The 26809-nt window shown below is 37.3% G+C and overlaps 1 protein-coding gene across 9 annotated transcripts in view; it reads right to left on the bottom strand.

Annotated features, from left to right (window-relative positions):
* NEDD4 (NEDD4 E3 ubiquitin protein ligase) overlaps positions 1–26809 on the bottom strand; it is a 207453-nt gene that overhangs the window by 89758 nt on the left and 90886 nt on the right. For 5 of the 9 annotated variants that reach the window (XM_067029809.1, XM_067029802.1, XM_067029803.1 and 2 more), the window contains one exon: positions 14889–14942. Coding sequence is in view for 2 of the 9 variants with exons in the window: in XM_059056175.2 (XP_058912158.1) it covers positions 14889–14942 (54 nt within the window). In the remaining 7 variants the exon portion in view is untranslated. Of the gene's footprint in view, positions 1–862; positions 2871–14888; positions 14943–26809 lie in introns of those variants that run through there. The other 4 variants (XM_059056174.2, XM_067029812.1, XM_059056176.2 and 1 more) reach the window with 4 other exon arrangements.

Here is a 26809-nt window from a genome sequence, read left to right as displayed (position 1 = left end):
GGCCAAATTACATTAAAAAACTGTTTTGGTTAAGATTCACTAGTTAAATTACTAATATAATAAAGCAAAATTACCAAAATAACAAATTAATTGGGTAATTAGAGAATTATGGAACATACCTAGCAATTGAAACCGAATTTAAAAATACAAAATTTAGAATTCAATACTGTTGAGTGAGTTACATTTTAGAAGGCATAGTTAACTGGTAGCTAAAGAAAAATAGGGTGGAAACAAAATTCCTGTGGTTAAGGGTATATACAAATGCAGATAACATTTATTTCCCCTCTGCTTTAAACATTCAGGATAACTGTTTTTATCAATGATCAAATAAATATATGTATTTTAAAGAAACATTTTCTCTATGCTCATTTATAATATTTTCACATTTTTAGGTAGACTTTTTACTGTTTAATACTTTGAGTGGCTTTCTATATTTTATTTTTTTTCACAATGCTTAAGGAGGGGAGAATACTAAATGAGCATTTTTGAAAGTAGGAATAAAATACGGAGTTAGACATTAAAATACTATGCCACTTGAGGGGAAAACATATGAAGGCAAAATGTTATCAAATAAATTATTATTTATAGCTTGTTTTTATGCTACAGAAATGTTTTATGGCTTAAATCACTTTGGAAAGTTTTTTTAATACATATTTTCTACATTGATAAAATAACAAATAGAGTGAAAAACTATGGGGCATTTTTTCAGATTTACAAATATGAAGTTCATGACTACACAGTGCTTGCTAGCTAAGGACCAAGAAAATATATAAAGCTGCCAAGTTATAATAAATTTTAACCAAATATTTCATAGAGCCATTCTAGTATAAAATAACATTTACCGAGACCAAAGGAGACTTACCTTACAAGAATGCTGTAAAGAATTAGGTAGTTCATTTGTGAAATCTCTGTTGCTGTCTGTTGTTAAATTATCAACTTTACCTTCATTTCTAGATGCAAACTTTATGAGTAATTGAGATGGTCCCCCCTTAGAACAATTGTGCTTAAGGCTGGATAAACAGGAAACATTTGGATAAGTTCCTCCCAATGAAATACTTCTTTGTAAAAGAGCATGGTTTTTGTTTATCTGTAAATGTGGTCTTTCCAACTGTCCATTGATATTTATTTGATAATCTACATTTGGGGAAGATGGTAAACATGCAGATGTCCTGTGCATAAGCTTAATATACTCTGAATCAGAATTAAGCTTAATTTCTGACATCTCTGGTCTACAATCACCATTTGCTGTTTCACAATCTAATGCAGTTGCTTTTTGTTGGGTGAAATGCACTGAAACACAAGAATATCCTTCAGATGACTTTTCACAGACAGTCTGATTTGGACTATTATTTGCAATAACAATTTTCTTTTGTAATGAGCTGTGAAGTGGTCGTATGTCTCTTACTTCTCTGGGAGTACAGATTGTTTTAGATAACCGAAGTCCATTGACAGCTGTTGAAAGAAATCCCTTAGTACTACTGCCATCTTCATTGTGGGCAATTTCACTAGGAGAAATAATAAACTGGTGTGAGGTCTGATAGGATCCTTTGCTTGGAGGAGCACCTGTACTTGTTAGAGAAGTTGGTGGGGTATTTGAAGGACTCCTAGGAAAAATGACTAAGGATGAACAACGTTTTAGTGGAATTTTCAAGTTCCTGCTCACTGGCAATTTCATAATCTCTAGTCCATGATCCAGGTCATGCTGGACAAAGGGAACTGTACTTCTACTTCTCGAAAAAATTTCACATGGAGTAGTATTCCTGTTTGGCAAACTTCTATTGGAGATGCTGTCAGAAGATGAATTTCCACCAAAAAAGGTATCATCAGTTGGTGGAAAAGTATAACCACTGCTATCACTGATGATACTGTTGGTGTATGAACCTCCACTGGTGATACTTGTGCATGACCCATCATCACTACCGTTGCTGCTATAAGACCCATTCTCACTGGCTGAGAAGTGACTAAGGCTACCTCTGCAAATGGCAGGACTGCTCAAGAGGTTACCATCATCCACAGCATTCAGTTCATTAACAACCACAGCACTGCCATCCTTCAAGACACAAGTAAATGAAGCATCATCACCATCAGCTAAGACATTGCCAGACTGAAGACATCCACTGTACCTTGTTGGCTGTAGTGAAATCTGAAGACAGCTGCTCTTTTTATTAACATTTTCAGGTGAAGGTACAGATGATCCTTCCTGAGACTTAACGTTTTCCTTTATTAATGGAGGTAGTGTAGTCTGTCTGGGAGTCAGCTTCATCTGAACCACGTTAGACGTTGAAATCCGTGTTGGTCTCGTGAAGCACATGTGAACACTGCTATCCGAAACATCTCCAGAGGTTTCTGACACAGGATAAGTATTGCTTCTTCTGGCTGCAAAGTGCAATCGTAAGCTTTGTGCCATTTGTTCTCATTTCCAAACATGTTAAGGGCTGAAAGTCATAACAAAGATCTCTGTCGGTAGACAGGCTAGAAGCAGCTGCATTGCATCAAAGAAAAAATCATTTGTGGTGCCTAAAAGAGCTCAGAAGTCGTAGTCTTTATCCTAAGTAAAACCTTAGAGACCAGATATCACAGAAAGAAAAAGACGGCCCATTCCCGAGACTGACGTTTCCAAAATGTCTTGAATCGTCTGTAGTCAAAATGCCTTCACTTACAAAGCACTTGATTTCCAGCGACCTTTAAGCTGAGCTCAGCTACAGCACACTGCCTCAAACACTGCCAACCTTGTTTCAATTATACCTTCTCCAATTTGCATGAATGAGTAACACAAGAACAACAATCTTCTAGCATTTCAAGTTGAAACAGTATTTTTTCACTCCAGCTCTACTAAATGAACATTTAACTATGTGAATCACGGTGCCTATGCTTTCTCCAGCAGAGTTTGACCACTAATATTTTTACCCATAGGGATAGAATTACAGGAAGTTGGTAGGAATGAAACTCCATGTAATTGAGTATCAAATCAAGGATTGAATTTCCAAACAGTCAATTTAGTAAACATAGAAATCTAGTCAATTTAGTCAATTTAGTAAACATAGAAAGGAATATAGACTGTTAATATTTTTAAAATGAGTAAATTCAAACATGTATAAATTTGGAAATACCAAAACTTTGAGGTGAATTAAAACTTTAGCATTAAATCAAATAGATAAATATTTTAGCTTCCAAAACACTACGTACTTATAAATAGTGAAAGCTGAAGGATCGAAATACAAAATTAGCCTAGTAATACTACTGCAAAACTTGAGCATACGTCTGAGGAAAAAAAAGTTTGAGAGAAGCTGTCACCAAGCATTTTCTCCTGTAATTTTAAGGCTTTTCCAGCCAAGCAGTACAGTCTTTAAATGATGCCATTTATATTTTGACTATTAAAACTCTGCCAAGAAATAGCCTAAGCAAACATTCCATTAAAAATATATGCAGATTAGACAGAAAAACTATCCCCCAATATAGTTTGAGCACACAAGATATTTTATTCCACTGTCTCTGCAATTCATTCACTTAAGAGAGTGTTGGGGTAGGTAAAGAAGTCTAAAAAGGATTTAACACATCAAATAAACATATCTCAATGCCAATTCTGTTCTGAAAAACTCTAAGAGCTCTTTGCTGGCCCCTACTGGTGCATTGAAACAATTCATTTAGTTGTTCGGTATCTGTGAAGAAGTATAAACCATGCTGCATATTTCTTGATATAAACAAAGTACATAATTGTTTACATTTTTGAGTACTAGGACTGCCCTAGAGGTGGAATTACTTACCCACTGCTGATAACGCTCCTGAACCAGAGAATAGTAGACTGTTTGTCCTTTTAGAGGTTGTGATTTTGTATATGTATTTTTCTGCTTTGTATTTATTTAACCTTTACTTTATTTTCAGTTTACTAGGTAACAGAAGTTTAATATTTTAATTTCTCCCCTAAATGTCATAGACCAAGGTTGGTATTCTATTTGAAAGAAACAAATTTATTTTAAAATAATACTCTAGGGTATATTTAAACCCCTTACTTGAATTTTACAGCTGGAACTCCAGTAATAAATATATACTGGCTCCTTCATAGGAAAGTAAAAAGTAAAAGAGTTCAGTTGTTTACACCACATGGTACTACACCCAAGTTGTATTTTTCTAAGTAAAAGCCAATATGTAAAACATATACTTGCACTTTGTTTAAAAAAGAAAACTTGGGCTTCCCTGCTGGCGCAGTGGTTGAGAGTCCGCCTGCCGATGCAGGAGACACGGGTTCGTGCCCCGGTCCGGGAAGATCCTACATGCCGCGGAGCAGCTGGGCCCGTGAACTGTGGCCGCTGAGCCTGTGTGTCCGGAGCCTGTGCTCTGCAACCGGAGAGGCCACAACAGTGAGAGGCCCGCACCGCAAAAAAACAAAAACAAAAACACAACAACAAAAAAGAAAACAAGATAGATCTGTTCTCAATCACAATTTTCTAAACAGTGTTTTTAATCAATTAAGAGGACAAAATAGAAATATGGAATTTACTAAATTCTATTTCTGACAAGAATGAGATAGTACTATGTTTTAGAATGGGTACAATTATAAACTTAGTAATAAAATTATTATGCTATTTTGGTTTTGTATATTCTACTTTGTGATTTTATAGACTTCAGTACATATTCCCTTACAATCTTGTTTCTTTAAGAAGCAAGAGTCCTAATCTTTTCACTATACCTTCAAATAACTACAGCAGCTTTCCTTCTTGAATTAAGTTAGGAATCTGATGACTCAAAAAATGGATCACTTCTAATAAGCTAATCAATGAGATTAAACTGCTCATGTCTGTGGCCTAAAACTTCCAGTTAATAAGCAAATCTCCTTTGGTTGTTTTTTTTTCAAATTTTTAAATTTAATTTTATTTATTTTTTATACAGCAGGTTCTTATTAGTCATCAATTTTATACACATCAGTGTATACATGTCAATCCCAATCGCCCAACTCATCACACCCCCACACCACCCCCCCACCGCTTTCCACCCTTGGTGCCCATATGTTTGTTCTCTACATCTGTGTCTCAAGTTCTGCCCTGCAAACTGGTTCATCTGTACCCTTTTTCTAGGTTCCACATAAGTGCGTTAATATACGATATTTGGTTTTTTTCTTAACATCTTTATTGGAGTATAATTGCTTTACAATGGTGTGTTAGTTTCTGCTTTATAACAACGTGAATCAGTTATACATACACATATATCCCCATATCTCTTCCCTCTTGCGTCTCCCTCCCTCCCACCCTCCCTATCCCACCCCTCTAGGTGGTCACAAAGAACCAAGCTGATCTCACTGTACCATGCAGCTGCTTCCCACTAGCTATCTATTTTATGTTTGGTACTGTATAATGTCCATGCCATTCTCTCACTTTGTCACAACCTACTCTTCTCCCTCCCCATATCCTCAAGCCCATTCTCTAGTAGGTCTGTGTCTTTATTCCCATCTTACCCCTAGGTTCTTCATGACCTTTTCCCCTTAGATTCCATATATATGTGTTAGCAAACGGTATTTGTTTTTCTCTTTCTGACGAACTTCACTCTGTATGACAGACTCTAGATCCATCCACGTCTCTACAAAAGACCCAATTTCGTTCCTTTTTATGGCTGAGTAATATTCCGTTGTATATATGTACCACATCTTTATCCATTCGTCTGTATATGGGCATTTAGGTTGCTTCCATGACCTGGCTATTGTAAACAGTGCTGCAATGAACATTGGGGTGCATGTGTCTTTTTGAATTGTGGTTTTCTCTGGGTATATGCCCAGTAATGGGATTGCTGGGTCATATGGTAATTCTACTTTTATTTTTTTAAGGAACCTCCATACTGTTCTCCATAGTGACTGTATCAGTTTACAATCCCACCAACAGTGCAAGAGGTTTCCCTTTTCTCCACACCCCCTCCAGCATTTGTTGTTTGTAGATTTTCTGATGATGCCCATTCTAACTGGTGTGAGGTGATACCTCACTGAAGTTTTGATTTGCATTTCTCTAATAATTAGTGATGTTGAGCAGCTTTTCATGTGCTTCTTGGCCATCTGTATGTCTTCTTTGGAGAAATGTCTATTTAGGTCTTCTGTCCATTTTTTGATAGGGTTGTTTGTTTTTTTTTAATATTGAGCTGCATGAGCTGTTTATATATTTTGGAGATTAATCCTTTGTCCATTGATTCGTTTGCAAATATTTTCTCCAATTCTGAGGGTTGTCTTTTCGTCTTGTTTATGGTTTCCTTTGCTGTGCAAAAGCTTTGAAGTTTCATTAGGTCCCATTTGTTTATTTTTGTTTTTATTTCCATTACTCTAGGAGGTGGATCAAAAAAGATCTTGCGGGCTTCCCTGGTGGCGCAGTGGTTGAGAATCCACCTGCCGATGCAGGGGACACGGGTTTGTGACCCTGTCCGGGAAGATCCCACATGCTGCGGTGCGGCTGGGCCCGTGAGCCATGGCGGCTGAGCCTGCGCTTCCGGAGCCTGTGCTCTGCCATGGGAGAGGCCACGGCAGTGAGAGGCCCGCGTACCACACACACACACACACACACACACACACACACACACACACACACACACAAGATCTTGCTGTGATTTATGTCAAAGAGTGTTCTTCCTATGTTTTCCTCTAAGAGTTTTATAGTGTCCAGTCTTACATTTAGGTCTCTAATACATTTTGAGTTTATTTTTCTGTATGGTGTTAGGGAGTGTTCTAATTTCATTCTTTTACATGTAGCTGTCCAGTTTTCCCAGCACCACTTATGGAAGAGACTGTCTTTTCTCCAGCATATATCCTTGCCTCCTCTGTCATAGATTAGTTGACCATAGGTGTGTGGGTTTAGCTCTCAGCTTTCTAACTTGTTCCATTGATCTATATTTCTGGTTTTGTGCCAGTACCATATTGTCTTGATTACTGTAGCTTTGTAGTATAGTCTGAAGTCTGGGAGTCTGATGCCTCCAGCTCAGTTTTTTTCCCTCAAGACTGCTTTGGCTATTCAGGGTCTTTTGTGTCTTCATACAAATTTTAAGATTTTTTGTTCTAGTTCTGTAAGAAATGCCATTGGTAATTTGATAGGGATTGCATTGAATCTGTAGATTGCTTTGGGTAGTATAGTCATTTCACAGTATTGATTCTTCCAATCCAAGAACATGATATATCTCTCCATCTGTTGCTATCATCTTTAATTTCTTTCATCAGTGTCTTATAGTTTTCTGCATACAGGTCTTTTGTCTCCCTAGGAAGGTTTATTCCTAGGTATTTCATTCTTTTTGTTGCAGTGGTAAATGGGAGTGTTTCCTTAATTTCTCTTTCAGATTTTTCATCATTAGTGTATAGGAATGCAAAAGATTTCTGTGCATTAATTTTGTATCCTGCTACTTTACCAAATTCAGTGATTAGCTCTAGTAGTTTTCTGGTGGCATCGTTAGGATTCTCTATGTATAGTATCGTGTCATCTGCAAACAGTGACAGTTTTACTTCTTTCCCAATTTGTATTCCTTTTATTTCTTTTTCTTCTCTGATTGCTGTGGCCAGGACTTCCAAAACTATGTTGAATAATAGCAGAGAGAGTGGACATCCTTGTCTTGTTCCTGATCTTAGAGGAAATGTTTTCAGCTTTTCACCATTGAGAATGATGTTTGCTGTGGGTTTGTCATATATGGCCTTTATTATGTTTAGGTAGGTTCCCTCTATGCCCACTTTCTGGAGAGTTTTTATCATAAATTGGTGTTGAATTTTGTCAAAAGCTTTTTCTGCATCTATTGAGATGATAATATGGTTTTTAATCTTCAATTTGTTACTATGGTGTATCACATTGACTGATTTGCGTATATTGAAGAATCCTTGCATCCCTGGGATAAATTCCACTTGATCATGGTGTATGATCCTTTTAATGTGTTGTTATATTCGGTTTGCTAGTATTTTGTTGAGCATTTTTACATCTATATTCATCAGTGATATTGGTCTGTAATTTTCTTTTTTTTTGTAGTATCTTTGTCTGGTTTTGGTATCAGGGTGATGGTGACCTCATAGAATGAGTTTTCGAGTGTTCTTTCCTCCATAATATTTTGGAAGAGTTTGAGAAGGATGGGTGTTAGCTCTTCTCTAAATGTTTGATAGAATTCACCTGTGAAGCCATCTGGTCCTGGACTTTTGTTTGTTGGAAGATTTTTAATCACAGTTCCAATTTCGTGACTTGTGATTGGTCTGTTCATATTTTCTGTTTCTTCCTGGTTCAGTCTTGGAAGGTTATACCTTTCTAAGAACTTGTCCATTTCTTTCAGGTTGTCCATTTTATTGGCATAGAGTTACTTGTAGTAGTCTTTTAGGATGCTTTGTATTTCTGCAGTGTCTGTTGTAACTTCTTCTTTTTCATTTCTAATTTTATTGATTTGAGTCCTCTCCCTCTTTTTGTTGATGTGTCTTGCTAATGGTTTATCAATTTTGTTTATGTTCTCAAATAACCAGTTTTTAGTTTTATTGATCTTTGCTATTGTTTTCTTTGTTTCTATTTCATTTATTTCTGCTCTGATCTTTATGATTTCTTTCCTTCTGCTAACTTTGGGGTTTGTTTGTTCTTCTTTCTCTAGTTCCTTTAGGTGTTAGATTGTTTATTTGACATTTTTCTTGTTTCTTGAGGTAGTCTTGTATAGCTATAAACTTCCCTCTTAGAACTGCTTTTGCTGCATCCCATAGGTTTTGGATCATTGTGTTTTCATTGTCATTTGTCTCTAGGTATTTTTTGATTTCCTCTTTGATTTCTTCAGTGATCTCTTGGTTATTTAGTAACGTAGTGTTTAGCCTCCATGTGTTTGTGTTTTTACGTTTTTTCCCCTGTAATTCATTTCTAATCTCCTAGTATTGTGGTCAGAAAAGATGCTTGATATGATTTCAATTTTCTTAAATTTACTGAGGCTTGATTTGTGACCCACAATGTGATCTATCCTGGAGAATGTTCCATTCTCACTTGAGAAGAAAGTGTAATCTGCTGTTTTTGGATGGAATGTCCTATAAATATCAATTAAATATACTGTCTATTGTGTCATTTAAACTTGTGTTTCCTTATTTATTTTCATTTTGGATGATCTGTCCATTGGTGTAAGTGAGGTGTTAAAGTCCCCCAGTATTATTGTGTTACTATCGATTTCCTCTTTTACAGCTGTTAGCAGTTGCCTTATGTATTGAGGTGTTCCTATGTTGGGTGCATATATATTTATAATTGTAATATCTTCTTCTTGGATTGATCTCTTGATCATTATGCCATGTCCTTCCTTGTATCTTGTAACATTCTTTATTTTAAAGTCTATCTTATCTGAGATGAGTATTGCTACCTCAGCTTTCTTTTGATTTCCATTTGCATGGAATATCTTTTTCCATCCCCTCACTCTCAATCTGTATGTGTCCCTAGGTGTGAAGTGGGTCTCTTGTAGACAGCATATATATGGGTCTTGTTTTTGTATCCATTCAGCAAGCCTTTGTCTTTTGGTTGGAGCATTTAATCCATTCACATTTAAGGTAGTTATCGATAGGTATGTTCCTATGACCATTTTCTTAGTTGTTTTGCGTTTGTTTTTGTAGGTCCTTTTCTTCTCTTGTGTTTCCCACTTAGAGAAGTTCCTTTAGCATTTGTTGTAGAGCTGGTTTTGTGGTGCTGAATTCTCTTAGCTTTTGCTTGTCTGTAAAGCTTTTGATTTCTCCATCGAATCTGAATGAGATCCTTGCCGGGTAGAGTAATCTTGGTTGTAGGTTCTTCCCTTTCATCACTTTGAGTATATCACGCCACTCCCTTCTGGATTGTAGAGTTTCTGCTGAGAAATCTGCTGTTAACCTTATGGGAGTTCCCTTGTATGTAATTTGTCATTTTTCCCTTGTTGCTTTCAATAATTTTTTTTTGTCTTTAATTTCTGCCAATTTGATTACTATGCGTCTTGGTGTGTTTCTCCTTGGGTTTATCCTGTATCGGACTTGCTGCACTTCCTGGACTTGGGTGGCTATTTCCTTTCCCACGTTAGGGAAGTTTTCAACTATAATCTCTACAAATATTTTCTCTGGTCCTTTCTCTCTCTCTTCTCCTTCTGGGACCTCTATAATGAGAATGTTGTTGCATTTAATGTTGTCCCAGAGGTCTCTTAGGCTGTCTTCATTTCTTTTCATTCTTTTTTCTTTATTCTGTCCTGCAGCAGTCAATTCCACCATTCTGTCTTCCAGGTCACTTATCTGTTTTTCTGCCTCAGTTATTCTGCTATTGATTCCTTCTGGTGTAGTTTTCATTTCAGTTATTGTATTATTCATCGCTGTTTGTTTGTTCTTTAATTCTTCTAGGTCTTTGTTAAACATTTCTTGCTTCTTCTCTATCTTTTCCTCCATTCTTTTTCCGAGGTCCTGGATCATCTTCACTATCATTATTCTGAATTCTTTTTCTGGAAGGTTTCCTATCTCCAGTTCATTTCGTTGTTTTTCTGGGGTTTTATCTTGTTCCTTCATCTGGTACACAGCCCTCTGCCTTTTCATCTTGTCTCTCTTTCTGTGAATGTGATTTTTGTTCCACAGGCTGCAGGATTGTATTTATTCTTGCTTCTGTGTCTGCCTTCTCCTCCTTTGGTTGTTAATATAAAATGAACCAGATAAATGTTTTCTCTTTGGTAAGCTTCAGTATAAGCATCAGTTTCATGTCCCCTAACTAGATTCTAAGCTTCCAGAGTGTGAGGGCTGCAACTAAACACCTCTTCTGATCCCCTTGAGCTCATGCTGCGCACAAGGCAAGAACTAAGTAACACCAGGGAGGAGGTTGGATGGATCCAGCTACTACTTCTAAAGAAATATCAAAAAGTACTCCAGCTGGACAGGAAGGAAGGATGTTTGAAACATTTGCAAAGAGGGCTTCAGCCAAGGAAAAGTAAGAAAATCAAATGTACTTCCTAGCACTCTACTCTCAGTTTAAATTCTAGGAAGGCTGAACAGTTTGCATTACTGGCTCTGGTCTGGGACTGCATAGGATCTGTACCAGTATCAGAGCAGTTATGTGTACAACCTGGAGAACCTGGGGTAGAATGTAGCCCTTCAGCCAAACAGATGCCAAGAGAGTACCATCAACCCTAACCTCAAGGGGAGAAGAGCTGGAGAGTGGTGGTAGGCTGCACATGGAAGGAGTCTACGCAAATCCTATAGAATTTCACGTTCTAGAATGAAACAGATAATATCCTAGGATTAGACTGAAGCTCAGGACCCCACATTCTGAGATATTTGGTTATTGATTATCTACACAGAAAATAAAGTGATTACATACATGCTATGGACAGGCTCTGGATAATACTAATTGTTGACTAGAACTTTGAAGGCCAATATCCACTGTGATGGTTAATTGCATGTGTTGACTTGGCTAAGCTATTTTGCCCAGCTGATGGGTCAAACACTGAACTATATGTTGCTATGAAGCTATTTTTTAGATGTGATTAGCATCTAAATGTGTAGATTTTGAGTAAACCAGAATGCCCTGCATAATGTGGTGTCTCTCATCCAATCAGTTAAAGGCCTTAAGAGCAAAGACAGGTTTCTGGAAGCAGCAATTCGGCCTCAAGACTATAACACAGAAACCCTGCCTTAGTTTCCAGCTTGCTGCCCAGCACTGCAGATTTCAGATGCATTAACTCTTACTTGAATCTGCAACCTGCCAGCACCACCTCACAGATTTCAGACTTGGCAGCTTCCACTATCATGTAAAGCAATTCCTTAAAGTAAATCAATCCCTACCACCTCATTATCTCTCACTCTCTCATTGTGTGTGTGTGTGTGTGTGTGTGTGTGTCCCCTATTGGTTCTGTTTCTCTGGAAAACCCTGACTAATACAACCACTGAACTTGAGAAGCACAGCATCTCTGCCTGGAATATGGAATATAGGCGTCTCCTAAATCTTCAGAGGCTGTATGCGTGCCTACATAGCTCTTGGGTAGTGACACGGAAGCACTAACTTTTGCACTGGTGGATAGAATTCATTTAAAGGCACATAATTCTCAAATGTCCCATCACCATCAACATCACCACCACCACAGCCATCACTAAACTATGACAGTTTTAACTCCCAGCTTCTTAAAACTGGCTGAAAAAATATCACTTATATTGCAAATATCTTCCAGATGACTAGAAATCCTTTTTCCTTGAAAGTGTACCTGTGCTCTTCGCTGTACATTTCCAAAGAGAATCTGCTAGGAAAAGGATGCACTTCTAATTTAGTTGTGAATGCTACAGGAGAAGGATAAAATGACATTTACAGTGCATAGGCCAATTTACTGCTACACAATCAAGCCTGTTATTCCATCAATGGCTATAGTTTCTATGACATCTCAGGTGATCTGTACACTTCAATTACCTGCTAGAACTAACAACAAATCAGAGCATTAGAATGATGAGCACCACCCTGTTCTAATTATTTCTTGTTCCCTTTTGCTAGTAAAGTGAGCTTCTTAAGAAAAACATTTCTAATGCATAGCAGAATATCTAACACAGTAGATGCCTAAAATAGCATACTGTAGTTAACACACAAAATGTGATATCAGAGAGCCACAAATGCATGATCCCATGAACGTTAAATAACACTTTGTATTAATGATGAAAAATTTTCTGAGGGCTTTGATAACTACTATCTCGTTTTATTTTCATAATATATTTATCAGATATGTAAGGCAAATACTGTTATTCCAATTTTTTAAACATGAGAAAATATTTTCAGAATGATTAAATAATCTGTCTAGGGTAACAAGCTAATGTACCAAATCACAAGCCAGAATACAAGGACTTCTGACTCCTTGATATGGGGATCTATAATATCCTGTTAAGTGCATTATTTTCCTTTTGCTTTAAGAAATATTCCATTGTTGATATCAGAAGCAATGCTTTTTTTCTTTTGACATATCGTGACACCCTGTATAGTACTCTATACATGGTAAATGGTCAAGGAGTGTTAATGCAACAATCAGAGCATGATAAATATCAGTTTTGGCAATGAAGAGTCACACCATACTAAGATTATCAGCAAAAAAGACCAGATAACTATAAGCAGGGTGGAAAGCATAAACATGTCCTCCTTTTGGACAATATGCAAATAATTCAAATAAAATAGTTCACCAGTTATGTACCCAAGAATCAGGAAGAAATTCATATCAGTATCACTAACAACAGGAAAAATAACACATGACACAGCAATTCAACCCCAAAATATAAACCTTAGAGATACCCTCATACACGTATATCAGGAAACATAGCAAGAATGTTTATCAATTGGTTATAGCAAAAACCTGGAAATAACACTTATATCTATTAAGGAGGATAAATACATAAATTTTGGTATTACAGCATTTGCAGATGAAGGGAAAACTATGCATCTGTAAAATGTCTTATTACAGATCGACCTTACAAATATAATATTAAGCAAAATCATGTCACAGAGGAAAGTATGCAGAGTGCTACTATTCTAATAAAATCAAAAATATGAAAAAGGAAACTACTATGCTTTTAGGGATACATACATACATGATAAAAATTTTTAACTAAGAAAGATAAACACAATATTCAGGACAGTGGCTACTACTTGCAGGGGAAGAAAAGGAGATGTTATTGGGGAGGAGTATGAGGGGTTTTGAAGATTTTGGTAATATTCTAGTTCTTAAGTTGAGTAATAAGTGTACAGATATTTATCTTATTATTTAAAATAAAGACTTATATTAAATATATTTTTTGTATATTTATTTCATGATTAAAAAAACACCAATACTAAATTTCACCTGGTCCTATCTAGAAGGAAAACAGATCTGTAGCAACAGAGGGAAAAAACAGAAGACATTCCCTATTCTATTAAAAAAAAAAAGGCAAAAATACAAACAGAAAACAAAATCTCTGTGACTAACCAAATCTGATAAGCAAATCATCAACATTTGTCACTCAGCCTTACAAAATTAGATTGCCAGTTAGTGCTGAAGTCTCCTTTGGCTGCAAAAAAGTACCTTTGCTTGTTATGATACTAACTAATGATTTAATCTGCAATATCTTCAGTTACTAGTATAGTTATCACTTCTTGACAGAAAAACAAAGTGTTATATAGTCCAACACTAAAAATAGATTCTTTTAAAAATCCAGTTTCTATGTTAGCTACAAAATGAATAAAACTGTTTAATTTCTTTTTTGGTGCTTCTGTTTGGTAACTGATAAGCTCTGAATACATAACACTGTTCGTACACCTTCATATTCAAATTTTACAGGTTTAAAATGTAAACATAAGATGCTAAAAAGAAGGTTTGAAATAAAGTTCCAAAGAGACAAATTAGGAAAAGGATAGGATTTCAAGACAGTCTTTAGGAAATCAGGAATCAGAACTATCCTTTTATAAAAATAAAACCAGGTTATATTTGCTTTTTGTCCCTCTAAGGGCTGGCAATCCTTCAGAGGACTTTACTTCATCGGTGTAGAGAGGATAGCTTTCCTTTGTAGAATAGCGGGGATAAGGGAGAGGATGGGATTATCATAACTGGATACAGGTAACCCCAAGAAATCCACTGGAGTGAGGAGGGGAAGGCTCCTGAGCCTGGGACTACCGACCAGGGTACAAGGAGGAGTGTGAGGGAAGGCCAGACAAAGAGGTCTTTCCTGCATCTCCTGCCACGTCAGGCCTTGAGGAAGACCGTGAATCTGCTGAGAACTGACAATCACAAGAGGTGCCTGGGGGAATAGAAGGGTAGAGAGTACCACCAGGAAAGAGGGAAAAAAAAATTCTATCTGTCCACCATTTTGCCCAGAGTCTCCATAACCACTCCTAAAGCATCCCTCACCTCACAAATCTCCAGCCCACTTTTCCTTGCTGCTCTACTGAAATATACCCTCGCTTCACATTTTACACTCGTACAATAGAACTCACCAATCGATTTTCATCAAACACTTCAAAAAGAAGCCGGTGCTGCTGAGGGTGAACCTAAGTAAGAAAAAAACAACCTTTCTTTAAAAACAAGTGAACATTGGAACTATATTCAATATCTTGTAATAACCTATAATGGAAAATAATCTGAAAAATTGTGTGTGTGTGTCTGTGTGTACTTTGCTGTACACCAAAAACTAACACAACATTGTAAATCAACTATACTTTTAATTTTTAAAAAGTGAACATCAACCCACAAACACTGAGAAATAAATGCTTGAAAATGTTACCATTTCCTAATTCCTGTTACTTACAATATATTTTAAATTACACAAGATACTTAATATATACAAAGTTCAGACCAGACACAAGTCACCCATTTTCTAGTAATTTTTCCATAATGACAAAGTGGATTTGGTTGCTTATTTTTCCAATTTTCTAAAATAGAATAAAAGAAAGTAAGATAAAATTTGTTTTTTTTTTTTGGCCACATGGTTTATGGGATTTTAGTTCCCTGACCAGGGATTAGAACCCACACCCTCCACAGTGAGAGCCCAGAGTGCTAACCCCTAGAACTCCAAGAAATTCCTGAAAGCGAGATAAAATTTCAAAAAATTACATATTTACAAGCACTTAAAAATACAGATTAGATTTTGACTTATTATCAATTTTATGTACTCACTTTTTATTTATCAGGTTAGAAATACCCAAAGTGGATGTTGATTTTATGGAGACTAGTGTTCTGAATCCTTTTAGTACTGACTTGATAAAACCAATCTTGTTTATACTATATAAAGTACATAAGCAGTCAGAAAGTATACACTGAGTTTTCACTTACTGTTTATATCTTACAGCATGAGTAAAATTAACATGCAGTAATTTATTTTTCAAAGCCAATGCTTTCATTTTTGCTGAAATGTTTCAATATCAAGTTAATATCTACTAAATATCAAACATAAAGAAAATCAGGTTAAGATGATGTATGAAACATTCTCACATTTAAGTTGATATTTTCTCTATGATAAATATATTACATTAAACACTGAGATTTTTTTAAATTGTATGATCAGAAACATTCAAAGAAGGAAGGTATTTCCTCACACCTTGCATGGGATTGGTCATCAAATAATATTCATTCTTTTTTTTTTAACATCTTTATTGGAGTATAACTGTTTTACAATGGTGTGTTAGTTTCTGCTTTACAACAAAGTGAATCAGCTATACACATACATATGTTCCCACATCTCTTCCCTCTTGCATCTCCCTCCCTCCCACCTTCCCTATCCCACCCCTCTAGGTGGTCACAACGCACAGAGCTGATCTCCCTGTGCTATGCGGCTGCTTCTCACTAGCTATCTATTAACACTGAGATATTTTAAAACTTTAGTTTACATGTTAAAAGTATCGACAGCCTTCAGAAAAAAGTCATATATGTGTGACAAAGATACAGAGATACCTAACCCAATGTCCACTCTCCCTTATGTTCTTCTGAGAACATAATCCTAATTTTACCTGCAACAAGTGCCTGGGGTCACCACACTGCACAACTCTTGGGGAGAGGGGCATTACTTTTTTTAAATTGAAGTATAACATAAATTCAGTAAAGTATAAAGTTTACTAACCTTAAATATACAGCTTGATGACTTTTCATAAATGTTTACTGTGTCATCATCACCCAGATCAAAATATGGAACACTCCATTCTATTTTATGTATTGTTTTCTATGTGAACAGTGCCCTCTGGACTTGTTCAACACTGAGACTCTCAATAAGACTCTCTAAAAAAAGTTCTCTTGCACCCAGGGGCGACCAAAGAGGCCAACCTAGCAGCAGTCACTGGGTGGGACTGCTGGAAGAGCTCTTTTTTTCTTTCTTTCTTTCAAGATTGACTATGATTTTCTTTTTTAAAAAATTAATTAATTAATTATTTTTGGCTGCATTGGGGCTTTATTGCTGCACGCAGGCTTTCTCTAGTTGCAGCGAGCAGGGGCTACTCTTTGTTGCGGTGCGTGGGCTTCTCATTGCGGTGGCTTCTCTTGTTGTGGAGTATGGGCTCTAGGTGCGTGGGCTTCAGTAGTTGTGGCACATGGGCTCAGTAGTTGTGGCTCGTGGGCTCTAGAGTGCAGGCTCAGAAAATTGTGGTGCACAGGCTTCGTTGTTCTGCGGCACGTGGGATCCTCCCAGACCACGGCTCAAACCCGTGTCCCCTGCATTGGAAGGCAGATTCTTAACCACCGTGCCACCAGGGAAGTTCCTGGGAGAGCTCTTTAAATGGGGCTGACTCAGCTGGGAGAGATGTCGCTTTTGCCCTTTGTACTTCTTTTTCCTGTGTGGAACTTGGTTAGGACAGCTGGCACCCCTACAGTCATATTGTAACCATGGGGCAACTATGAGGACAGAAGCCCCAATTAAGGGCTAGATATGCCACAGGGATAGAAATAACAGTGTTAAGACAATAATATTTTCTAGGAGGATATAGAGGAAATTTTGGGGAGGAGATGACGCTTGAGTTAAGACTTGAAAGACGGGAAGAATTTGAATAAGAAAATATAGATAATATTCACAGCAAGGAGATCGCAGGAGGAAAGGCATGGGGGCAGAATGGGCATGCTGTAAGGAGATCAACTGATAAGAACATTTTTGTGTTAGAAAGTGGTAAGAAAAATTTGGTTAGTCAGGGTAGAGCCAGACTGAGGGCACTGATATCCAGAAAAGGAATTAAGACTTTATTGGTATGGAAGAAAATTAAGCTTTTAAATGAAAAACTGATACGATGTAGATCATATGTAAATATTATTTTGTCAGTGATACACAAAATAAGTTGGACTAGAGAGAGACCCTGGAGTCCACAGAGACTGTGGCTCTAGTAACTCAGGTATGAAGTGATGAGAGCTTTGCCCGTGATGGTCCCAGTGAGACTAGGGAGGGAGACAAGAACATGAAAAATATTTTGAGGGAAAAAATAAGTCTCAATGTCTAACAAAATACCTGGCAGACAATGTAGATGTTCAATGAATATTGCTAAGAAAATAGATATATGTGACTTGAATAGGCCTCTGCTGTCCTGGTTCAGACTATAATTAATAGCTTCCTAACAGGATGCTCTACCTCAACTATCTTACCTTTTAAATCTACCTTTTCTATTACAACTGGAGTGACCTACCTAAAAGATAGCTTAGGACATCTTTACTGCCCTACTCAAAAGCTGTTCCCAGTGGCCTAAAGAATAATATTCAAATGCCTGAGCATGGAATAATGCTTCCTGATCTGAGTCCAATTTGCCTTTCCAGCCTTGTGTCCTGTAACTGTCCCCTGCCAACACAAATACACATACACCCTGTGCTCTAATCACACTACAAAAAGTCTAATCTCTGCTTACTGCGCTTTCTGATCTGTACTTCTGTACATGCTAAGGTCTCTCTATGTGCAACACCTTCTCAGCTCAACACGTCCAAAATCTACCCCTTGTTCAAGCCTCAGCTCAAACGTCAACTCTGCCCTGAAGTCTTACCTCCTGTCACTCCCCTTCCTCTGTTTCCAGCTATTAAAAAACTGACTACATTCTTCCATTTATGAAGTTAAGAATATGTAATAGCTCTCTACTGAATTATAAAAACACCATAAAAGACTTAGTTACTTGTTTTTTTCAGGGGGGCTATATCAAAGGCACACACTAAGTGCAAGAATACAATTTAAAACATGTGGTGAGAATTCTAATTCAAAATGGCAGTCTGAACACAAATATTAATCCCCTCCCTCTTGAGATCCTATTTTCATAAGAGCAAAGGAATTTGTAAAAGGTATTAAAGGCATCACGGCAAAGGTCATATGCACATGCAAGGGCCACCAGCAGGCAAGCAATTTCCATACCTCCCTAGTAGGGAGATGAAGTGGGGATGAAAGCAGGCTTATGAAGAAACTGAAAACCATTAAAAGAACAGAATGTTGAACAGAGGTCAATGGCCCAAATGAGAGAATATTCCTATGGCACCTAAACCTCTGGTAAACACATGCACACACGCACACACACACATTATTAAAGAGTTTCTCTTTGTGTCTGATTTCAGGTAGAGGTTCAACAATAATGCAACCATCAGTTTTGTTTTTTTTCACATCTTCATTGGAATATAATTGCTTTACAATGGTGTGTTAGTTTCTGCTGTATAACAAAGTGAGTCAGCTATATGTACACATATATCCTCATATCCCCTCCCTCTTGCGTCTCCCTCCCACCCCCCATCCCACCCCTCTAGGGGGTCACAAAGCACCAAGCTGATCTCCCTGTGCTATGTGGCTGCTCCCCACTAGCTATGTGTTTTACATTTGGTAGTGTATATATGTCCATGCCATTCTCTCACTTCGTCCCAGCTTACCCTTCCCCCTCCCCATGTCCTCAAGTCCATTCTCAATGTCTGCATCTTTATTCCTGTCCTGCCCCTAGGTTCTTCAGAACCATTTTTTTTTCTTTTTTTAGATTCCATATGCATGTGTTAGCATATGGTATTTGTTTTTCTCTTTCTCACTTCACTCTGTTTGACAGTCTCTAGGTCCATCCACCTCACAAATAACTCAATTTCGTTTCTTTTATGGCTGAGTAATATTCCATTGGATATATGTGCCATATCTTCTTTATCCATTCATATGTCAATGGACACCTAGGTTGCTTCCATGTCTTGGTTATTGTAAATACTGCTGCAGTGAACATTGTGGTACATGACGCTTTTTGAATTATGGTTTTCTCAGGGTATATGCCCAGTAGTGAGATTGCTGGGTCATATGGTAGTTCTATTTGTAGTTTTTTAAAGAACCTCCATACTGTTCTCCATAGTGGCTGTATCAATTTACATTCCCACTAACAGTGCAAGAGGGTTCCCTTTTCTCCACGCCCTCTCCAGCATGTATTGTTTGTAGATTTTTTTGATGATGGCCATTCTGACCGGTGTGAGGTGAAACCTCATTGTGGTTTTGATTTGCATTTCTCTAATGATCAGTGATGTTGGGCATACTTTCATGTGCTTGTTGGCAATCTATATATCTTCTTTGGAGAAATGTCTATTTAGGTCTTATGCCCATTTTTTGATCACATTGTTTGTTTTTTTAATATTGAGCTGCATGAGCTGCTTGTATATTTTGGAGGTTAATCCTTTGTCAGTTGCTTCGTTTGCAAATATTTTCTCCCATTCTGAGGGTTGTCTTTTTGTCTTGTTTATGGTTACCTTTGCTGTGCAAAAGCTTTTAAATTTCATTAGGTCCCATTTGTTTATTTTTGTTTTTATTTCCATTTCTCTAGGAGGTGGGTCAAAAAGGATCTTGCTGTGATTTATGTCATAGAGTGTTCTGCCTATGTTTTCCTCTATGAATTTTATCCTGTCTGGCCTTGCATTTAGGTCTTTAACCCATTTTGAGTTTACTTTTGTATACGGTGTTAGGGAGTGTTCTAATTTCATTCTTTTACACATAGCTGTCCAGTTTTCCCAGCACCACTTATTGAAGAGACTGTCTTTTCTCCACTGTATATTCTTGCCTCCTTTATCGAAGATAAGGTGACCATATGTCTGTGGGTTTATCTTTGGGCTTTCTGTCCTGTTCCACTGATAGATATTTCTGTTTCTGTGCCAATACCATACTGTCTTGATTACTGTAGCTTTGTAGTATAGTCTGAAGTCTGGGAGTCTGATGCCTCCAGCTCAGTTTTTTTCCCTCAAGACTGCTTTGGCTATTCAGGGTCTTTTGTGTTTCCATACAGATTGTGAAATTTTTTGTTCTAGTTCTGTGAAAAATGCCATTGGTAGCTTGATAGGGATTGCACTGAATCTGTACATTGCTTTGGGTAGTAGAGTCATTTTCACAATGTTGATTCTTCCAATCCAAGAACATAGTATATCTCTCCATCTATTTGTATCATCTTTAATTTCTTTCATCTGTGTCTTATAGTTTTCTGCATACTGGTCTTTTGTCTCCTTAGGTAGGTTTATTCCTAGATATTTTACTCTTTTTGTTGCAATGGTAAATGGGAGTGTTTCCTTAATTTCTCTTTCATATTTTTCATCATTAGTGTACAGGAATGCAAGAAATTTCTGTGCATTAATTTTGTATCCTGCTACTTTACCAAATTCATTGATTAGCTCTAGTAGATTTCTGGTACATCTTTAGGATTCTCTATGTATAGTATCATGTCATCTGCAAACAGTGACAGTTTTTACTTCTTTTCCGATTTGGATTCTGTTTCTTTTTCTTCTCTGATTGCTTTGGCTAAAACTTCCAGAACTATGTTGAGTAATAGTGGTGAGAGTGGGCATCCTTGTCTTGTTCCTGATATTAGTGGAAATGGATTCAGTTTTTCACCATTGAGAACAATGTTGGCTGTGTTTTTGTCAAATATGGCCTTTATTATCTTGAGGTAAGTTCCCTCTATACCTACTTTCTGCTGGTTTTTTTTTTTTTTTAATCATAAATGGTGTTGAATTTTGTTGAAAGCTTTTTCTGCATCTACTGAGATGATCATATGGTTTTTATCCTTCATTTTGTTAATATGGTGTATCACATTGATTGATTTGCATACATTGAAGAATCCTTGCATTCCTGGGATAAACCCCAATTGATCATGGTGTATGATCCTTTAATGTGCTGTTGAATTCTGTTTGCTAGTATTTTTTTGAGGATTTTTGCATCTATGTCCATTAGTGATATTGGCCTGTAGTTTTTTTGTGACTTCTTTGTCTTGTTTTGGTATCAGGGTGATGGTGGCCTCGTAGAATGAATTTGGGAGTGCTCCTCCCTCTGCTATATTTTGGAAGAGTTTGAGAAGGATAGGTGTTAGCTCTTCTCTAAATGTTTGATAGAATTCACCTGCGAAGCCATCTGGTCCTGGGCTTTTGTTTGTTGGAAGATTTTAAATCACAGTTCAAATTCAGTGCTTGTGATTGGTCTGTGTATATTTTCTATTTCTTCCTGGTTCAGTCTCAGAAAATTGTGCTTTTCTAAGAATTTGTCCATTTCTTCCAGGTTGTTCATTTCATTGGCATACAGTTGCTTGTAGTAATCTCTTATGATCCTTCATATTTCTGCAGTGTCAGTTGGTACTTCTCCCTTTCCATTTCTAATTCTATTGATTTGAGTCTTTTCCCTTTTTTTCTTGATTAGTCTGGCTAATGGCTTATCACTTTTGTTTATCTTCTCAAAGAACCAACTTTTAGTTTTATAGATCTTTGCTATCATTTCCTTCATTTCTTTTTCATTTATTTCTGATCTGATCTTTATGATTTCTTCCCTTCTGCTAACTTTGGGGTATTTTGGTTCTTCTTTCTCTAATTGCTTTAGGTGTAAGTTTAGGTTGTTTATGTGAGATTTTTCTTGTTTCTTGAGGTTGTATTGTATTGCTATAATCTTCCCTCTTAGAACTGCTTTTGCTGCATCCCATAGGTTTTGGGTCGTCGTGTTTTCACTGTCATTTGTTTCTAGGTATTTTTTCATTTCCTCTTTGATTTCTTCAGTGATCTCTTGGTTAATTAGTAGTGTATTATTTATCCCCCAATGTGTTTGTATTTTTTACAGTTTTTTTTCCTGTAATTGATATCTAGTCTCATAGCATTGTGGTCAGAAAAGTTACTTGATACAATTTCAATTTTCTTAAATTTACCAAGGCTTGATTTGTGACCCAAGGTATGATCTATCATGGAGAATGTTCCATGAGCACTTGAGAAGAAAGTGTATTCCATTGTTTTTGGATGGAATGTCCTACAAATATCAATTAAGTCCATCTTGTTTAATGTATCATTTAAAGCTTGTGTTCCCTTATTTATTTTCATTTTGGATCATCTGTCCATTGGTGAAAGTGGGGTGTTAAAGTCCCATACAATGATTGTGCTACTGTCAATTTCCCCTTTTATGGTTGTTAGCATTTGCCTTATGTATTGAGGTGCTCTTATGTTGGGTGCATAAATATTTACAATTGTTGTATCTTCTTCTTGGATTGATCCCTTGAGCATTATGTAGTGTCCTTCTTTGTCTCTTGTAATAGTCTTTATTTTAAAGTCTATTTTGTCTAATATGAGAATTGATACTCCAGCCTTCTTTTGATTTCCATGTGCATGGAATACTTTTTCCAAGCCCTCACTTTCAGTCTCACTTTTCAGTCCCTAGGTCTGAAGTGGGTCTCTTGTAGACAGCATATATATAGGTCTTGTTTTTGTATCCATTCAACTAGTCTATGTCTTTTGGTTGGAGCAATTAATCCATTTATATTTAAGATAATTATTGATATGTATGTTCTTTTTACTGTTTTCTTAATTGTTTTGGGTTTGTTTTTGTAGGTCTTTTCCTTCTCTTGTTTTTCTTGCCTAGAAAAGTTCCTTTAGCATTTGCTGTAAAGCTGATTTGGTGGTGCTGAATTCTCTTAGTTTTTGCTTCTCTATACAGGTTTTAATTTCTCTGTCGAATCTAAATGAGACCCTTGCTGGGTAGAGTAATCTTGGTTGTAGGTTTTTCCCTTTCATCACTTTAAATATGTCCTGCCAGTCCCTTCTGGCTTATAGAGTTTCTGCTGAGAAATCAGCTGTTAACCTTATGGGGATTCCCTTTTATGTTATTTGTTGCTTTTCCCTTGTTGCTTTTAATAATTTTTCTTTGTATTTAATTTTTGGTAGTTTGATTAATATGTGTCTTGGCATGTTTCTCCTTGGATTTATCCTGTATGGGACTCTCTGTGCTTCCTGTACTTGATTGACTATTTCCTTTTCCATATTTGGGAAGTTTTCAACTATAATCTCTTCAAATACTTTCTCAGTCCCTTTCTTTTTCTCTTCTTCTTCTGGAACCCCATGCTTCAAATGTTGGTGTGTTTAATGTTGTCCCAGAGGTCGCTGAGACTGTTTTCAATTCTTTTCATTCTTTTTTCTTTATTCTACTCTGCTGCAGTTATTTCCATTATTTTATCTTCCAGGTCACTTATCCGTTCTTCTGCATCAGTTATTATGCTATTGATTCCTTCTAGAGAATTTTAAATTTCATTTATTGTGTTGTTCATCATTGTTTGTTTGCTCTTTAGTTCTTCTGGGTCCTTGTTAAACATTTTTTGTATTTTCTCCATTCTATTTCCAAGATTTTGGATCATCTTTACTATCATTACTCTGAATTCTTTTTCAGGTAAACTGCCTACTTCCTCTTCATTTGTTTGGTCTGGTGGGTTTTTACCTTGCTCCTTCATCTGCTGTGTATTTCTCTGTCTTCTCATTTTGCTTAACTTACTGTATTTGGGTTCTGCTTTTCACAGGATGCAGGTTTGTAGTTCCCGTTGTTTTTCGTGTCTGCCCCTAGTGGGTAAGGTTGGTTCAGTGGGTTGTGTAGGCTTTCTGGTGGAGGGGAGTAGTGTCAGTGTTCTGGTGAATGAGGCTGGATCTTCTCTTTCTGGTGGGTAGGACCGCATCTGGTGGTGTGTTTGGGGGTGTCTGTGGCCTTATTATGATTTTAGGCAGCCTCTCTGGTAATGGGTGGGGTTGTGTTCCTGTCTTGCTCATTGTTTGGCATGGGGTGTCCAGCACTGGAGCTTGCTGGTCATTGAGTGGAGCTGGGTCTTAACGTTGAGATGGAGATCTCTGGGAGAGCTCTTGTTGATTGATATTATGTGGGGCCAGGAGGTCTCTGGTGGTCCAATGTCCTGACGTCAGCTCTCCCACCTCAGTGGCTCGGGCCTGCCACCCGGCCGAAGCAACAAGACCCTGTCAGTCTCACAGCTCATCACAACTCCACAGCCGAGGGCAAGGGGTTTCTCTCAGCTCCAGGTTGCAGTGCTCCAGGGAAGTGTTCAGATTGGTTTGCCTCCCACAGACGTCCAGAGCAGTCTGGACAAAGCCACAGAGCATCTCATGTCTCACTCTCTGATCCTCCTTGTTCTATCGATTTTGGAGCTGTTGCCCCCGTTTTAATCATGAGGCTTTAGAGCTCTGTAGCAGATGCTATTAGAGCTCAGCCTGTCATCCCATGGATCCCTTCAGCATTTTTGTGTGCACCTGCTCCCCAAGCACGTGCTCTCTCAACAGCAGCACCTGCATCTCCTTCAACCATCAGTTTTTATATATAAAATATAAATAACTAAAAATGTAACATGTAATTGTTGAATGTTTAGGCTTTTCAAATATAAAAGCAATAGATGATTAGCAGAGATCACAGATGTATAAACAGAAAAACTGTCCCCAAAGAAAAGAGATATTTAAGAAACACCTTTAAAAACTGTAAGGTATATATCCTTAGAAAAATTTGGGAAAGTCTTGAATCCATAAAGCTAAAATAGGGCACTATGAAAAGAGGCAACGGATGGTGTTGCAACTAAAAATAACTGTTGAAGTCAAATATAAGCAATTTTAGGTAAATTTGCAGAAATTCTCCCAAAATGTAGAGCAAAAAGCTAAGCTGAAGGAAAATATGAGAGAAAATAAAAAGAGGATTTTCTGAACAGATTCAGTGAAAGAATTAAGCCCTAATGCCCTAAAACAGAGGTTAAGTAAGTTACAGCTTGTGGACAAAAGCCAGCCAGGCACTTGCTTGCTTTTTTTTTTTTTAACAGCCCATAAGGTAATAATTTTTTTAAAGTTTTAAAATGGTTACCTTTTAAATGGCTATATAAGTACCTACACAGTAGCCTCAATTTTTGTCTCCTGCCTGTGTGACACCTAAAATATTTACTATCTGGCCCTTTATGAAAAAGTTTTCTGACTCCTGTCCTAAGACATTTACTGTATGTTATCTGTTGATTTATCTCATATATCTAGGATGGTACTCAGTAAGACCATCCTTGGAATATGTGAGGAAACTATCACTCAAATCATTTTCTGTGCTCTGTGGTTCACATGAGGAATTCTCACTGAGAAAGATAAGAATCAGTCTAGGTAACCCTGCACCCAACTAGCTGGAATCCCCAAACGATAATACAAACAGAGGGGAGGAAATTATTAAAGAAATTATTCACACAAAAATTTTCAGAGCTGACAGGAAACAGTAGTCTTTAAATTGAAATGTTTATCAAAGGCCCAATACAATGACACTGTACACACAAGGTATAACATTGTGAAATTTTAAAACACCAGGGTAAAGATAAATCATCACATTTTTCACAGCGAGAGAAGGATCACCCCCAAAAGAACAAGAAGCAGCCTTTTCAATAGCAATACCATGCTCAAAGTTGATAAAGCACTGTCTTCAAGTTTCCGAGGAAAAATGATTTTCAACCTAGACTCCTATGAGGGTCCAAACTACTGGCCAAACATAAGTTGGCGATCTACTACTCATCTATCATAGTTGGAAGTCAGTTTGGGACAGGGATGTGTGAGCTATTCAGCAGAATGGGAATAAGGACCAGCATGACAAACAGAAACAGTTAAAGATGGGTTCCTTCTGGGAAGCAGGGATAGGAGGGGAGAGGTTGGGGCACCAGAGTCTATTGCTTTTCATTATAAGTCCCTTTATACTATCTCATTTTAAAGCTATGTGTGAATTCTTTTTTTTTTAAAGATGTTGGGGGTAGGAGTTTATTAATTAATTTATTTATTTTTGCTGTGTTGGGTCTTCGTTTCTGTGTGAGGGCTTTCTCTAGTTGCGGCAAGCGGGAGCCGCTCTTCATCGCGGTGCACGGGCCTCTCACTAACGTGGCCTCTCTTGTTGCAGAGCACAGGCTCCAGACATGCAGGCTCAGTAGTTGTGGCTCACGGGCCTAGTTGCTCTGTGGCATGTGGGATCCTCCCAGACCAGAGCTCGAACTCGTGTCCCCTGCATTAGCAGGTAGATTCTCAACCACTGAGCCACCAGGGAAGCCCCTATGTTTGAATTATTTGATGAGATGATTTTTTTTTAATTTATTAAAAATAGGAGTAAAGCTATAGTCATAAAAATAGTTTACAGGGTCATATTTATAGGAAAGGTGTAAGAAGAAGA

The sequence above is a fragment of the Kogia breviceps genome, chromosome 3 (assembly GCF_026419965.1).
Source record: "Kogia breviceps isolate mKogBre1 chromosome 3, mKogBre1 haplotype 1, whole genome shotgun sequence".
NCBI classification, from domain to species: Eukaryota; Metazoa; Chordata; class Mammalia; order Artiodactyla; family Physeteridae; genus Kogia; species Kogia breviceps.
Note: the sequence above shows the minus strand (reverse complement) of the source record. Positions and strands in the feature narration are given on the sequence as shown.